Source organism: Rhodotorula toruloides, assembly GCF_000320785.1.
Source record: "Rhodotorula toruloides NP11 unplaced genomic scaffold Scaffold15, whole genome shotgun sequence".
Classification (NCBI taxonomy): domain Eukaryota; kingdom Fungi; phylum Basidiomycota; class Microbotryomycetes; order Sporidiobolales; family Sporidiobolaceae; genus Rhodotorula; species Rhodotorula toruloides.
The window spans coordinates 179,800-194,684 of NW_015622975.1; the positions used below are offsets into that span (position 1 = coordinate 179,800).

At 61.6% G+C, this 14,885-nt stretch overlaps 5 protein-coding genes across 5 annotated transcripts; all 5 read right to left on the minus strand.

The window, feature by feature from the left end:
• Nucleotides 1–208: 208 nt before the first annotated feature.
• On the minus strand, nucleotides 209–2,743 carry RHTO_01812 (RNA polymerase sigma factor, sigma-70 family; the record flags this gene model as incomplete). The annotated part of the gene is made up of 5 exons (XM_016415491.1): nucleotides 209–440; nucleotides 497–2,107; nucleotides 2,303–2,465; nucleotides 2,540–2,648; nucleotides 2,714–2,743. The coding sequence occupies 5 exons, from the start codon at nucleotides 2,741–2,743 to the stop codon at nucleotides 209–211; spliced, it is 2,145 nt and encodes a 714-aa protein (XP_016272465.1).
• A 221-nt stretch (nucleotides 2,744–2,964) lies between these two features.
• Nucleotides 2,965–5,603, minus strand: RHTO_01813 (DNA-directed RNA polymerase III subunit RPC3; the record flags this gene model as incomplete). The annotated part of the gene is made up of 9 exons (XM_016415492.1): nucleotides 2,965–3,384; nucleotides 3,451–3,824; nucleotides 3,889–4,000; nucleotides 4,059–4,115; nucleotides 4,192–4,341; nucleotides 4,401–4,498; nucleotides 4,559–4,693; nucleotides 4,767–5,178; nucleotides 5,511–5,603. The coding sequence occupies 9 exons, from the start codon at nucleotides 5,601–5,603 to the stop codon at nucleotides 2,965–2,967; spliced, it is 1,851 nt and encodes a 616-aa protein (XP_016272466.1).
• A 567-nt stretch (nucleotides 5,604–6,170) lies between these two features.
• RHTO_01814 (serine/threonine kinase family protein) lies at nucleotides 6,171–8,587 on the minus strand (the record flags this gene model as incomplete). Its single annotated transcript, XM_016415493.1, has 4 exons — nucleotides 6,171–6,387; nucleotides 6,447–7,231; nucleotides 7,286–8,454; nucleotides 8,509–8,587. 4 exons carry the CDS (start codon nucleotides 8,585–8,587, stop codon nucleotides 6,171–6,173), a joined length of 2,250 nt encoding a protein of 749 aa, XP_016272467.1.
• Nucleotides 8,588–9,366: 779 nt separating this feature from the next.
• RHTO_01815 (serine/threonine kinase family protein) lies at nucleotides 9,367–12,214 on the minus strand (the record flags this gene model as incomplete). Its single annotated transcript, XM_016415494.1, has 5 exons — nucleotides 9,367–9,604; nucleotides 9,657–10,645; nucleotides 10,706–11,952; nucleotides 12,009–12,114; nucleotides 12,200–12,214. The coding sequence occupies 5 exons, from the start codon at nucleotides 12,212–12,214 to the stop codon at nucleotides 9,367–9,369; spliced, it is 2,595 nt and encodes an 864-aa protein (XP_016272468.1).
• Nucleotides 12,215–12,522: 308 nt separating this feature from the next.
• RHTO_01816 (mitochondrial carrier protein, family 25) lies at nucleotides 12,523–14,829 on the minus strand (the record flags this gene model as incomplete). The annotated part of the gene is made up of 7 exons (XM_016415495.1): nucleotides 12,523–12,584; nucleotides 12,652–13,410; nucleotides 13,478–13,649; nucleotides 13,708–13,807; nucleotides 13,938–14,371; nucleotides 14,429–14,457; nucleotides 14,697–14,829. 7 exons carry the CDS (start codon nucleotides 14,827–14,829, stop codon nucleotides 12,523–12,525), a joined length of 1,689 nt encoding a protein of 562 aa, XP_016272469.1.
• Between the last annotated feature and the right edge of the window lie 56 nt (nucleotides 14,830–14,885).

Below are 14,885 nucleotides of genomic sequence, written 5' to 3' on the forward strand. Positions count from 1 at the left end.
AGTCCCGCATAGATTCATCTCTATCTCGTCGCAATGGCAGCAAAGGTTCAGGATACGTACGTGCGGGCGAGGTGGGGATAGCGACGAGCCGAGGGTAAAGCAGGTGATGATAGCGACGAGCCGAGGGTAAAGCCACGCAAAGAAGGGTATCTAGAAAGGATGGCGCGGGTATTTAGAGCGGGGAAAGGGGAGAAGAAAGGTGTTTAGTCTACTTGCTCTCAGTCTTGTCCGCCGTATCTTCTGCGTGCTGGATATCGTGAACAAACTGAGCGTACTCCGCCTCGAGTTCTTCAGGAGCGACGTTGCGTCTTGCCCGGTTGAAGTCGACGATAGTGATGGACGAGTCGTATCCGAGAATCATGTTAGGCGGTCGGAGATCCCCGTGGTGGACGCCGGCCTTGTGCAGCTTGTCGACGGCGTCGAGGCAGGCGTCGCGGTGTCTGCGGACAACGATCCCTAATCAGCGCGTTCAAGGAGTCCAAGTAGGCAGACGCACTGTCGAACCATAGCCCACGAGTCGAGCGCGAGCCCAGGCACACGTTGCGAAAGGAGGATGAGGCTTGGACCGGCCGCACTGTGCCGAATGAACGCGCCGAAGTAGCGCGGGATGCCCGTGACTTGGTTGTCGAGGGACTCGAGCAGGTTGCGCTCGTAGAGGGCTGCGATCATACGAGCGCGGAACTCGTCCGGCTGCTCGCCTGCGCACGGCCTCACCACTTTTGCCGCCACCACGCCCGTCGCGTCCGCGTACATGTCGCCGACAGCGCCGCTCCCGAGCCACTTGCGTAGCACAAGTGAGCATTCCGGCATGGTATGGGCGGGAGTCGAGGCTGGCGCATCTGTCGTACGCTGGAAGATCCCGACGATGTCGTCGAGCTCATCTTCGCTCGACAAGACGCTGATGCAGGCGGCAGACTCGAGCGTCTGCGTTAAGTGCGCCGCCGCAGAAGCCGACTGGTCCTTTGGAACCGACTGAACAGCGAAGTCGAAGCGCGAGGTTGGGAAACCGGAGCGGTCTGAGTCGCTGACCGGCGGCAGAACGACAGGAGGAGACGAGACGAGAGGCGCGGAAGCAGACGGAGGGGCGGGCGGCACTGAGGAGGGCGAAGGGGCTGGTGTAGGTGGCGCTGAGGAGGGCGGGGAAGGGCATGGTGACGATGGAGAAGAGGGTTGCAGAGTCAAGGAAGGGGAGTGGCGGGGCGAGGGGGAGTGGCATGGCGAGGAGAACGACAGCGAGTTCGCGCCATCGAGTGCCGTAGATGTCGCCGTCAACCACTCTGACGAGGCCGACGAAGACCCGACCCCACGGAGGCGGAGCACGGGTTGGAGAGTACGGAACCATTCGCCGAGCTCGCGCAAGGTGGCCGTCTGGGGGTCGATTCGAGGCAGAGACCGCCTACTAGCCTGGATGGTGAGGTAGGCAAGGGCGTTGAGCGTGCGCGAGGCGAGCGAGAGGTCGGATGTGTGTCGACCAACGATGAACGTCTTTTCGATATTGATCAGAAAGAGCGCGTGCGCAGGCGTCGAGAGCATGGCGGCGAGAAAGGGTGCATTTGGTCGACGCTGGCGCATGACGGCGACCTGGACGGCGAGCTGCTGGTACAGTAGGAGCACTTGCTGATCGCGCAACGAAAGATGCTGGAACGGGATCGGCTGCTCCGTCGCGTCGTGGATTCCGAAGCTCTCCCACTGCTTCAGGTGCGGCTGCTTCCGCTTCTCCCGCGGTTCTTGCTGCTTCGGATCCACGGTGGTCTGCTTCGTGATGATAGGGCAAGGCGCGCCGACGATAGCCTCGAACTGTTGGACGACGCGGCTCTTGGGCGATTTGTGGATAGTAGGAACAGCCGGCGGAGCCGACGCGGCCTTCGATCTGAGGGCGCGGCGGGTGGGAGGCAGCGGCGTGGAAGTCGCGGTGGACGAAGTAGGAGTCGCGGTGGACGAGGATGAGGGGAGCGACGGCTGCGACACCGACTTCCAGTCGAGCGGAAGACCAGACGCCATCTTGAACTTTGGACGGTCGACGGCGGCGTTCTCGAACCGGATGAACGTCTCCTCATCAACGACCTTGACGTCCTTGACCTCAATGAAGACCTCGACTGAACCTTCGCTAGCCAGCGCGAAAGTCAAGTCGGGCTGGCCCTGCTTGCTCTCGCCTGATTGCCGACCTCCGAAGTGAATCAAGTCGCCCGTGACACCCTGCGTTGCCCAAGCAGTTGGCTCAAGGATTGCGCGCTGGATAAACTATTGGCAAGCCTTCTCGTCGTAGCCCGTGTACAGCGACTGAGGAGATGGCGGCGTTGACGAGTTGTGCCATCCGAGCGCTTTCTTGACGATGTCCTCCTCGACAAAGTCGCGCAAGTTGTCGAACAGTGCGGGACAGAAGCGCAGGTCTTCGATTGTGCCAGCGAATGGCTGGTCTGTGAGAGCGGGTGTAGGGGTGTCGCTGAGGGTAGTCGGCTTCGGGTCTGTGAGAGCGCTCAAGGGCAGCTTCCGAGCTCGACCTAGGCCACTCTGCGAGCCAGAATAGGACTAGACTCACTGGTCAAGTCGAGATATCGCGTATTGATGGGGGCGACGAACTGCGAGTATCGCTCCTCCGCAACGCCCTTCTCGAAGGGTATGGGGACCTGTCCAGCCGGGTGTGGGGTCTGTGGACAGCGAAATCAGTCTCCATCAGCATCGCCAGGGGACGTGTATCAAGAGGGGTGCCTACGGGAGGAGTGTGGTCTCGCCTCGGAGGCATCAACGGCGAGGGCGCATGAGGGCGGGAGCGCGTACGCAGGTCGAATGCTTGTTCGAGACACAGCAGGCACGGCTCTCTACGTAAGCACGCCGCGAAGGAAGCCAACGGACGAAACGTTAGCAAGCGATGACAGCGAGGGTCGAGCAGAAGAATAACTCCAGAGGCCTGTTCGCTTGTAGACGCCGACAGGTGCTATTGTATCGCATACACTTCAACAATTCCTACACCACGGCAGGGTCGGGATCAAACTCGCGCAAAACGAAGAGCTGCTCGTCAAGTCGCTGCTCCGCGACCGCAAGCGCCTCCATCGTCTTGTCGAGCTCGGCAATCGCCTCCTGGTCCCTCTTTGTCAGCAACGCTTCGTTCTCCCGGACGTCCGTCCGCTCCCGCTTGTCGACCAGCCCGCGACGCTCCTTGACTTGGTGTTGCCGCTGCGCCTGGAGGTTCGCGAGTGCCTTGTAGTGGTGCGCAATGAGCGACGTGACGACCTTGTTGAAGTCGACGAACCAGAGGTACAGCGTGCGGGAAGGGGCGCGGTCGGCGGACCGAGGGACTTCTTGCGGCTCGATGAGGCCGGACGACGAGAGGCGGCCGAGGACCTCGCGAGCCTCCTTGACAGACAAGAAGGCGAGGCGGGCGAGCTGCGAGGCGCGAACGGTCAGCATCAGGCGGAGGAACGGAATGCGAAGAGGATAAGCGCAACGCACATGCTTCTCGTCAAGTTTGCCCTTCGCCTCCAAGATCCTCCAGCACCGGATCGCATGCTCGCCAAGCTTGTCCCTCACGACCGCCTCGACCAGGCTCCGCTTCATCGCCTTGCCGAGCGTCCGCCAGTCGACCGCCCACTTGGCATGGCTACCCTCGCCCTGCTGCACGAGGAAGTGCTCGCGCGTCGAGACGCCCCACTGGTCGAGGCCGGACAGAACCTCGCAGACGGCGAGGATGTAGTCACCGGATCGGTCGCGCTTTGGCGGCCACGACGAGTCTTGCTTGTGCTTGGCAAAAGTTTGCGAAAGGTCGGGCTTGGACGCCTCGGGCAGGCGGTCGAAGACCTTGTTGATCTCGTGCAGCGAGGCGAAGCCTGTGACATGCGACAAACGGTAAGTGGTGCTTCGGGACAAGCGCAGGACATGGGCGCGACTCACGAGAGATGGGCTCATGCATCAGCTGAGTCTCGGTGCTGACGATGTCGAGGATGACGCCGAAAACGGTCGCGACGTGCGAGTTATACAGCTCGGCGGCGTACGACCGGAGGAGCTGGAGCGAGACGAGCGTCAGCGGCGAACAAGACAAGCAGAAAGCGACGGCGGCGCACCTGCGCACGCCAGCGGATATGAAAGCGCTCCTCGTTGATCTTGAAGAACACCTCTTCCTGCAAGAGTATCGTCACCGTCAGAACGTCGGTGGAGATGCACAGAGCTGGCGCGACTGGATGTCCTGCTACGCACCGGCAGAGGCGGATCAGGCTTCTTCACGACAAATCCGTCGTCCTCGAGCTCGTCTTCGTCGCTTGAATCCACTGGCGCAGCCTTGCCTTTCTTCGGCCGCTTCTTGCGCTTCGGCTCGTCGTCGTCCTGCTCAGCCTCGACTTCGGCGCCCTGCGATAACGATCGAGCGTCAGCAGCTGCCTCACAAGATCACGTACAGCGGCACGCACCTTGCCGCGCGCACGAGCTTGCTCCTCCTCCGCCCATTCTTCCTGCTTCTCGCGCAACATCTTCTTTATCCTCGCCAGCTCCTTGGTCGTCGGGATACCTGCGCGATCGCCACGACGTCAGATCGCTCGTATGTGATGCGAAGAGAGCTCGAGCGCACCCTTGATCGTCGAACGAAGCTCTTCCTCCCACTTGATTTCGAGCGAGCTGGGCGAGAGTTGCGAGCCGGGAGTGACGATGTTGACAAAGCCTTGCGCGAAGGCCTTGCGGACAAGTCGCTCGGCGGCTTCCATGGCTGCAGAAGAGCGTGTCAGCCCGGCGAGACTCAGCGAACGGCGAGACTCAGCGAAGAACAAACGGAAACGCACCTTGATCCTCCATCCTCGCGCGCTTCTTCCCCTTCAGGTCCTCCTGTTCCACTCCGAGCTCCATCTCGCGCGTGTGGATGATCTTCTGCCGCACGACCTCATACAGATCTTCCCTCGTCAAGATACCCTCCTTCCACAACACCTCAATCACGGTACTCAACTCCTCCCCTCCCTCCCACTCGCTCGCCATCTCGACGTACAGCCCGCCGCGGATCCGGCGCTCGATAGCATCGTGGTTGAGCTCGTAGAGTTCGGTGAGGCGACCGCCAACTTCGGTTTCGGAGTGGAAGAGGAGGGTGTGGGTTGAGAGGACGAGGAGGGACGAGTGGACGAGTGCGGGTGGGAGAGAGGTGAGCTTGATGAGCTGAGGAAAGGAAAGAGCGCCGCGGGAGAGGAGGATCAAGGCGATTTCCTGTAAGGGAGGAGGAGGGACAGTCAGTACGCGTGTTCTGGAGGTAGCGGTCTTATCCTTGCAGGCGTGGTAGCTCGATGTCTTCTATACAACCGTAGGAATCGTCCTGACTGGCTCGCTCAAGTCTCGGCGCGAGTCTGTGTCCTCATCGCCAACGCCGCCTCAAGCTCAGGTCGAGGGAGGAGACAGCGCGAGACGATGACCGTGCGACGTGCCAGCGCGTCTCAACCCCTCATTGACCGCTCTTGGCGTCCCAGCGCAGTCCTGACGCCCCGCGCCTGCCGTCTTCACCAGCTCGAGCGAGCGAAACAACCCTGAGAGACTGTACTCACCCCGACCGCTCCGCCGAACTGCTGCCACACCAGGTGCTCAAGCAGCCGTGCCCGCTCGAGGCCCGACTGAATCGCTGAGGCCGAAGTCGACATGTGCGAGGAGGGCGAGAGCGCGAAGGAGCTGAGGCGATGAGGAGGGAGGGGTGGGTACAGCGAGGCGTGGAGACGGCAGCGAGCACGGTGGACGAATGCGAGAGCCGCAGCTATCGCTGTCGGTGCTTCTCCAGAAGCTACGCTGCGAGATAGCGAGGAGAGCTGAAGAGGAGGAGGAAGAGGACCTCAATGACACTCCTCGCGCCTGCAACGTTAGCGGACGGATTGGAGCGGCTTTCGTTTCCAGTTGCAGTGATCGATGAAGTAGACTCGCAGGAAGACAAGGAGTGCGACGCTAGACGGCGCGAGCGAACCTTCGCCGAACGACCGCTCCTCGTCGGCGGATCGTGACGACGGGCGGACGAGAACTGGCGCCTCTTGCAATACAGAGTACGGACGGAGGGCGGACGAAGGCCTTGATGCGGGTATCGAGGAGAAAGAGGTAGAAAAGGTATTGAGGAATGGAGGGTATCGAGTGCAACATGCCACGAGGGTCGATTTGGCGGTCGCCGAGACGCTTGTGGAATGTCTGGAGGTGCATGAACGGCTCTGGAGGGGTCTTGCGCCTTAGCCGGTCTCGGAAGGGGCGAGGTCGATGTCGGCGAGGAATCGCTCGCGTTCGGCGTCTAGTTCGTCCGGCGAAGCGTTGCCGTGAGCGCGGGCGTAGTCGACAATCTTGGCGGTCCCGTTCGTCTGCATGATGAAGTTGGGCGGTCGCAAGTCGCCGTGTGAGATCCGCGCCTTGTGAAGAGTGTCGACCGCTTCGAGACAGGCTTGGCGATGGCTGCTCAGCGCGCGAGCGTCAGCAGAGAAGTCCGGCAGAAGGAAGGGGACTTTACGCACTCCTGCACGTCTGACCACTCATCGAGCGTGAGACCTTCGACCAGGTCAAAGACGAGCGCCAAGTAAAGCCTGTCCTCCGAGTCGACCGTCGAGAACAAGCCGTGGAAAGAGGGTGCACACAATGGCATGCGACCACGGTGCGATTGGAGAAATTCCGCCTCGTTCAACGCCTCGTGGACTCGCTCAAGCGACGACGCGGGATCTTCCCCGCGGTAGGGAAGGACAAGCTTGACGGCGAGTTTTCCCGTCTCATCCTTGCAGACAGAGCCTGTGCCGCCGGATCCGAGTACCTCGACGAGCCGGATGGTCGGAGCACGTTCCAAGGCCTCGATGTCGACCTCGGTTGGGGAGAACCGACGGTGGTAGACATGATCGATCTTCGGGACGTCAGGAGCGCTCGTCCTCAACACGACGTATTGAGTTTCGCGGATGGCGAGCCTCAAGTCGCCAATGTCGCGACTGAGCCTTCGGGCAGAATTCTCGGATGTTTCGCTTGAAAACGGAGAGGTGTCTGTGGCGACGGAGGAGGTGGTGTCGGCAATCGAGAAGAGGGAGCGGGTGGATGCGGTGAGCGAGTCGGAGGAGTTTCCTGAAGACGAGAGAGACCGACGCGAAGAAGCGGCGGAGGCGGAATCGAGTGAAGCGATCGACGAGGCGGGTGAGGCGAAGTAGCCTTCGACGGCGGAGCGCGACTCGTGAGTCGTCTCGGGCGAGAGGCTATCCTGCGCATGCGGAGTCGACATGCCCGTGTCGGACGAGGTTGCGGATGCTGCCGACGTCGAGACCTGCGAGGGATGTCAGCACAAGCCTGGAAAAAGCGCGAACAGCAGGTAACTCACTCCCTGACCACCTCGCTCACCCCCGACCGCGCCGCGGCCCAACTCCATCAGCCAATCGAGCACCTCGCCGCCTGACGCCCTCTCAGCATCGATTGACGGCAGCTCCTTCCTGCGAAGCGAGCGGTCGAGGATGATTTGGAGGATGGAGACAAGGCGAGATGCGGCGGCGAGGTCGTGGATGGCGTTGCCGCGGATGAGGGTCGAGTCGATGAGGATCTTCGGGATATACTTGGCGGGGGAGCAGAGGATAAGCGGCTGGAACGGGACGGGCGGTTTGCGGCGCCGGGTAGCACCAAGTTCGTTGTTGAGCTGCTGGTATATGAGCAGGACGTGCTGCTCCTCCTCGTCCAGGTCATACCACGTCGCCGGCTCCTCTCCTTCCTGGTGCCAACCCCACCTTTCCCACTGCGACGGGTCTGGTTGCGTGCGACTCGACTTCTGGAGGTCGAGATTGGCCAGTCGATCGAGCACTTTCTCCATCGCCGCGCTCGTCTCGTACAGCGTTGCGGATTCGCGAGAGGCGACAAGGCGCGGTGAAGGTTTGCGAAGCCTTGTTGGTACGGATCGGCTGGCGGAGGGGCGCTCGTTGGGCGGTGCGAGCAGCTGAGCCTTGGCGAGGTCGAGCAAGTCCTTCTCCGCCCTGGCTTTGCCGACGTTCGCCGTTTTCCAATCTGGGGGTAGGTTGCACGCCGAGCGGAAGTGCGGATCGAGAGCAGCGATATCGGCGCTTCGTCGATCGATGGCGTCCGTGAGCACACCTTCCAGCTTGACCTCGAGGAAGATCTCGACGGTTGGCTGGGAGAAGCGGGAGAGGGCGAGGTCGGCGGGGCCCTGCTGCGGTCTGTCCGCCTGCGCGCCGCGCTGTACGCCTTCGCCAAAGACGCCTTGCGTGTAGAACTGCGGCCGCCGCAGGACGTGAACCGAGACAAACTCCTCCGCGTCCCGCTCATTCACACCATGCACTTCGCCGCGGCCGTTGTCCCCGTCCGCATCGCTGAACGCCTGCGAACCGTTCCAGTCGAGAAGTGGCAGAATCTCCTTCTCGAACCGCCGGGGAAGGTTGTGGAACGCAGCGGGGAGATGGCGAAGTCGGGTGACGGTGCCGGCAGACTCTTTGTCGCTGGTCGTCGGCTTGCGGGTATCCTTGGTCGCGTTTGAGGGTTCGCTGCCTGTTCTGGCGCTTTCAGCACTCCGCTGCAGAATTGGCTCGACCGCACACTCACGGTCAACAAAGGTCGCCCGTATCGGCTGCTTCATCGTGCCATTCCAGATTGCGGTCGGTACGTGTTGGGACGCCGCCATAGTCGAGTACCTGAGTATCCCTCCACTTCGCGTGAGCACCCGAGCGCGCCAACGAGCGAAGTGATTGCGTAACTCACAGAAGACTTGTGGAGATGAGCGAGAGGAGGCCCGTGAGAGCGGCGTGCGAGACACGGCAAGTGGGTGTGTCGACTAGGTGCGGTGCAAGTAGGCGAAGTTGAGACCGGGCAGCTGGGCTGGACGAAAGGTGGGAGGACGCGGCGTATGTTTGATGAGGCTGAGGCGATGAGGCTTCGGGGACGAGTGGAGCGCGGGCTGGAGACGGCGGGACACGAGCTTGACGACGCAGGAGCCGCAGCGTTCCTTTTCCGTACTTGTGCAAAGCCTCGCTGAGAGAACAGCGACGAGAGGTGAAGAGCAGGAGGAAGAGGAGCGGAAGCGAAGGTCAATCCTCTGCAACGGCAGCGAATGGAGTTTAGAGGCTTTCGTTCAGGAGCAGTGATCGCTGAAAGGTGCTTCAGGCGAGGCAAGAAGTGAAAAGGCAGTCGGCACGAGCGAGCGTTCGCTGAACAACGGCTCCTCGCCGGCGAGCGTATCGAACGAGAAGCGGCGCTTTGCAATACAGAGTGAACGACGGGCGGCAGACGAAGGGTCAGGTGTGGGTATGGAGGAGGAGGAGGTATGGAACGAAGGAGAGGGTATAACGTGAATAGTGGGCGGAAGGCGGCGAGAACCGCGCAGGCGAGGAGCGATGAAGAGGCGAGGCTCGAGAACGTGACGTCTTGTGGAGCTCGAAGCTCTAGATGAGCCGAGTGTGTGGTCTAGTTGCCCGGGGCAGGCGCAATCATGTCGGAGTGGGAGCCGTCGGTCATGTCGCGCAAGAATTGCAAGCGCTCCGCTTCGAGGTCTTCCGGCTGAGCACCGAGCGAGGCGCGTCCGTAGTCGACGACGGCGACGGACCCATCGTATCGGAGGATGAAGTTTGATGGCCGCAGGTCTCCGTGAACGACGCCCGCATCGTGGAGCGACTTGACGGCCTGGAGGCAGTCCTGGCGATGCCTGCAGATAGAGAGGTAAGATAAGGCGATGCTCGGGGCAAGATTGAACGGACCTGTTGACCGCTTCCCAAGTCTCGAAAACAACACCTTCCACGAAGTCCGACACCAGCAGCAAAACCACCTCTCCGTTAAGCGGCTTCTGCCCGAAAAGACCATGGTAGTACGGCACCTCGGGACAGAGCTGGTTGCTCAGACGGTCGAGTACGGCATGTTCTTGAAGTGCTTCGGCCGCTCGGAGCTGGTAGTCGGCTGTTGTCTCCTCCTGGTACGGCGTTACGACCTTGACAGCGTAGCGGCGGTCTGAGTCTGCAAAGACGGCGCCGCTCCCTCCGACGCCGACCAATTCTGCAATCTCAAGACGCGGCGCATCATCCGACATGGCAGGCGGCTCGTCCGCTTCGAAGTTGTAGTAACACCCGCTCAGACTTGCGAAGTCGTTGTGCGCGACGAGCTCGAGGGCCTTGTCAAACTGAGGCGAAGGCGGGGGAGATGCGAGGGACGGCGTGATGGGACCTGCCGTCAAGGCGAGTTCGACGGGCAGTATCGGGCCGTCGACGCCGTCTTCGCCGACGCTGGTGGCCGTAGTCGAGCACGAACTGAATGACGCGTCGGCTTGGGCGGAGTGAACGGAGTTGAGCGATGCGACAGACTCGAGCGAGTCGAGCGAGTCTGAGGAAGTGTCTGCGACGCCTTGCGCCGTCGAGGCGGCTTCGAAGGCAGTATGTGCCTCGATGTCGAGACTTGTCTCCGGTCGAGGCGATGCGGGCGCCTCCTCGTTGTGCGAGTCGAGCGAGTGCATCGCTTCGGGCGGGTCGTGAGCTTCAGTCGAGCGGTCAAGGTCGCGGGTGAAGGCAGGAACGGAGGAGTCGAGGAAGTCGGACGAGTCGAGGGGGGTGGACAGGTTGGACGAGACAGACGAGTCAAGCAAGACGGGCGCATAGGCGGTAGCTGCCGCATCAGCCGCGTCGCCAGCTCCAGTTGCTTCAAGGTCATCGTTCAACCCACTCGTCGTTGGTCGAGATGAAGGTGCGGCCGCGTTCCCCTGCTGAGACGGAGAGTCAGGATCAGCCGCGATCGCGAGAGCCCGACTGCGCAGACTCACCTGGGCCGACGCGCTGGGCTTGCGGCGTTCGTTACTGTCGTAGTCGAAGCTGCCGAACCAATCAAGGATCTGCGTCTGTGTCGCCGTGCGAGGATCGAAGGGAGGCGAGGGAGACTTGGTGTTCATCGACTTGACCAACGAGTTAAAGAAGACGGCGATGATCCGCGCGGTAAGGACAGGGTCGTTCTCGACCATGCCGGCGACGATGAGAGTGGAACCAATGAGGAGCATTGGAAGGGAGAGGGACGGGTGGGCGATGATGACTGGTTGAAAAGGCGTCTTAAGACCCTTCGACGCCAGTCGATGCCGCACGGCTCCAAGCTGGACCGCGACCTGCTGAAAGATACAAAGCCCTTGGCGAGAATCCGCATCAAGGTCGACCCAGTTCGTCGGCTGCGAGTCTTCCTCGAAGACGCCCCAGTCGATCCATTGGCTGACAAGCGGCTGATCCCGAACCGGAAGCGGGTTGTGCCCTCCGAATGCCTGGATCTTGCTCGAAAAGGTGGCGGTGTTGTTGGAGCGGGTGCGGGAGACATCGAGTCGGCTGAAACGCAGTCTGGCGTCTTCGAGCAGGAGTTCCGACTCAGCCGCAATCAGCGCCAACGTTGAAGGTTTCGCCTGGCGGACGGACTTGCGCGTAGGGGAGATCGGTTGAGCGGGGCTTGTGTGGCTGCGGCGCGAGTACGGCTTGAAGGGGAATTGGGAGGTAATTCTTGGTTCGCTCCGAGGGCGAAACGCGGACTCCCAGCCTGGCGGCAGCCGCTGCGCCATGTTAAAGCATGGCGAGAGGGTGGCTTCGTCGCACATTCGCCTGGCCACCGAGGTCGTAAGGGCTGAAGACTTCTTCTTCTCGATGATGACCTCGAGGAACGGCTCTTCGGCGAGGAAAAGCGACAAGTCGCTCGCGCCGACTGGAGGCTTCGTCTGTTGTGAGCCGCGGAGGACGGGCGTGTCGAGTGAACCTTGAGCGAGGTGTTGAGCGAGGCGCAAATGGTGAACATTGAAGAACTGCGCCGCATGATCCTCCGTCGTGCCGAAGGTTGTGCCACCGAGGTCGCCCGGCAGATGAACGGATTGCTTCTCGCCGTACCACAACTCCTGCTTTGCCAGAACCGTGCGCTCGTAACGATTGACGATTCCCTGCGCCAGTCGAGGCATGTAGCGAATCTTGGTCACCGTCCCAGCGAAGTCTCGGTCGGAAAGGATCGGCGTGCGCGTAGATTTCAGCTGTCCGTCGCCGTTGAGAACTGCAGAGCTCCTTGGATGAGCTGAGGGAGATGAAGGAGAGGAGAACTTGGCGCACCCTCGTCATATTCAGCCTGAAAGGGCTGGGCCACCGCGTTCCCGTCGATGACCGACGCAGGCGCTCGATGTACTTTGAGCTTCGCTCGCATTCGGGCGAGATCATCCTGGGAGCGCGCGACGTGGCGAAGCGATCAGCGGAAGCAGAGGGAGGTGGGGAGGATGGAGGAGACGCAGGGGAACAGGACGCACAGCGTTGGTGGGCATACTACAAGTGCAGTGGAGTGAGCAAGTGAGGAGCAAGCAACCCAGCGGGTGGAAGCGAGAGAACAGCGAGAGGACAAGGAGAGAGGGACAACGGCATCTGAGCGCGCGCTCAGTGTCGAGGACTTCTCCCCTGGGTTCCTCTGCGAGACGATCTGGATACACACCTCCTACAAGATGGTTTGCGCGATCTAACGGAAGCGGAGCGGGTTGCAAGATGCGAGTCTCCTCTATTCCCTTCCGCCGTCCTGCGTGCTGCTAGTCTACGATGCGTGGCGTAGCGTAGTGTACATACTCTATCCTTCTCCCGCTCAGCCAACTCCTCCACCCCCGTTGCTGACCCCGAGGAAGTGAAGCGCAATCTCGACGGTCGCTGTTCGTTCCGAAGCTCGTCAGCACGCGCGCCCAGCAAGAGCAGAAGAAGACAAGGCTGAACGCACTGATAGTCGCCGCACTGCCCACGAACGAGCTGACAACCGTCGGCCTCAGCCCCCTCGCAAAGCCCTTGAATCCCAATACCCTCAACGCCCACTTCTCCGCCCTCGGATCCAACGCCGTCTTCTCCTTCCCTGGCGCGCCCGCCCCACGCTGGGGAAAGACCCACGTCGAGAGAAGCTGGTAGACCATCGTCGAAGGGTAGCGATACCGATACGACGCGACTCCGTCTGCGTGGATTCCCCGAAACACACTCGGAACAGTCATCCTGCCCGATCCCGCCCCGCTCGCACCCGCGCTGGCAATACCCTCCACCGCCTCGGCCGCCTGTTTCGCCCCAACCCTCGTATGAAAAGGCGTCGCGTTACTCGTGAACCGTCCCTCAAAGCCTGCGCCTCCTCGACCGATGTTGACTGGACTTGAGCGCGCTCGTGACTCGAAATTGGCTGTTTGGAGTCGGGTTTTGACGATGTCGAAGGGGTAGGGGATGAGGGCCGAGAGGGCTCCAGCGCAGCCGCCTGCGAAGAGGATGCGGAGGATTTCCGTTTTGGAGAGGGTAAGGGGAGAAGAGGAGGGTATAGGCGCTGGGGTATCTGGTTGCGATTGCGGTTGCGATGCGGGTGCGGGGGAAGGCGAAGGCGAGGGAGAGGAAGAGGCGGTCGAGGCGGCGAAAGATTCGAGAGTCGAGGCCGGCGGTGGGTGTGCGGTAGCCGAGGCGGCATGGAACGGATCTTCTCCTCTCAGCATCCTCCGGAAGACGAAGTCTGCGCGCGCAGGGCGTCAGCAACACCGCCATCGTTCTCAAAGAACGGCAAAGGATGGTGGACTTACAACCCCAGAAGAAGATCCCACTCGAGATCCCATCATGCACGGCGGTCATCAATCCACCGATATAGAACCCTCGCAGTCCCTCCTTGCGCGCAATCTGCGACGCAATGCGGAACGAGCCGAGTTTCTTGCCTGGGACGGACTCGACCTGAGCGCGGGTCTTGACGACTTCGATCTGCGGGACGTTCGGTGAGCGAGTCGAGCTGGAAGGAAGGAAGTGGGACGCGACGAACGGGTGTTTCGAGGAGCGCGCAGAGAGCGCCTGCGGTTGCGCCTGAAGCGAACACTCGAGACAACGCATTCGGGTCTTGTCGGTCCTGACGCAGCGCTTGCCTGTGCACGCGCAATTTGTTCGTCAGCAACCACATCTCGAAGGGACGAAAAGACGCTCGCGAAGGCCAGCTTTCAGGCCGGATATCTCGAGCGACGCCTTTTTCCCGGAACGACTGGAGAGGAAACGCACATCATCCGCCCATACAGCCCAAAGAACGCCGAATCGATGAACGCCAGCCCGAGAATTGGCCCCGCCGTGCCTGCGAAGAAGAACCGGATCCCCTCCGAGCGATACAAGCTGATCAACCCGACTTTCGCATGCGAGCCGGACGACGAGGCGGATGGGTTCGAGGTGTGTGCTGGCGAGGAAGAGAGGGCCGAGGGGGTTGGAGAGGGTGTCATGAGGGTTGACGAGGTGTGCTTTATAGGCGAGGCGACGGCTGGGAGGGGTGGTGCGGCGCCTGTTGCGCCGAGGGGTGTAGGGGGAGGCGGGAACGGAAATGAGGGGGACGGTAAAGGTGGGATGGAGGACTTTCCGACTCGGGGTGAAGAGGTCGAGGCGGGTTTGGGCGCGGGAGGAGAGCCGTGAGAGGACGGATGTGTCTGCAGGCGGACTTTCAGAACCTGCGGGCGGGGTGGACATTAGTTTGGTCTTCGTAACAGACTACCGACTCAGCGCACCTCGAAAGGGTTGCCTGCAAGAACTCCGACTGCGCGAGAGAGGGTCGCAAGAAGCGAGGCGGTGTCAGCGAGTGTGCTCGTTCGTAAGCGGGGCAAGCAGCAAAGCAAGGTGCAGCCGTGAGCCCAACAAAGCTCTCCACCATGCGCCAAACCTCGCCCGTGTCCAGCATCTCCCGCCGCACCCTCTCCTCCTCGACGAGCGAAGACCCGTCCATCCTGCCTCGCTTCAACGCCAGGCAGCGATCCATGAGCCGAGTAAGCGACTCACCAGCCCCACCCATCCACCCAGCGATCAAATCCGCCGTCGTGTCCCACTTGTCGTCCTTTGGTCGTCGCCCTCTTCCGTCGTCCGAGTCGACGGCTGCGCCCGCTGCGCCTGCCGCGAGTTCGGTCGACTCCATGCGGATGAGTGGGTGAGCAGCTGGTGCCCCTCGACGAGTCTGTAGCTGGAAGCAAG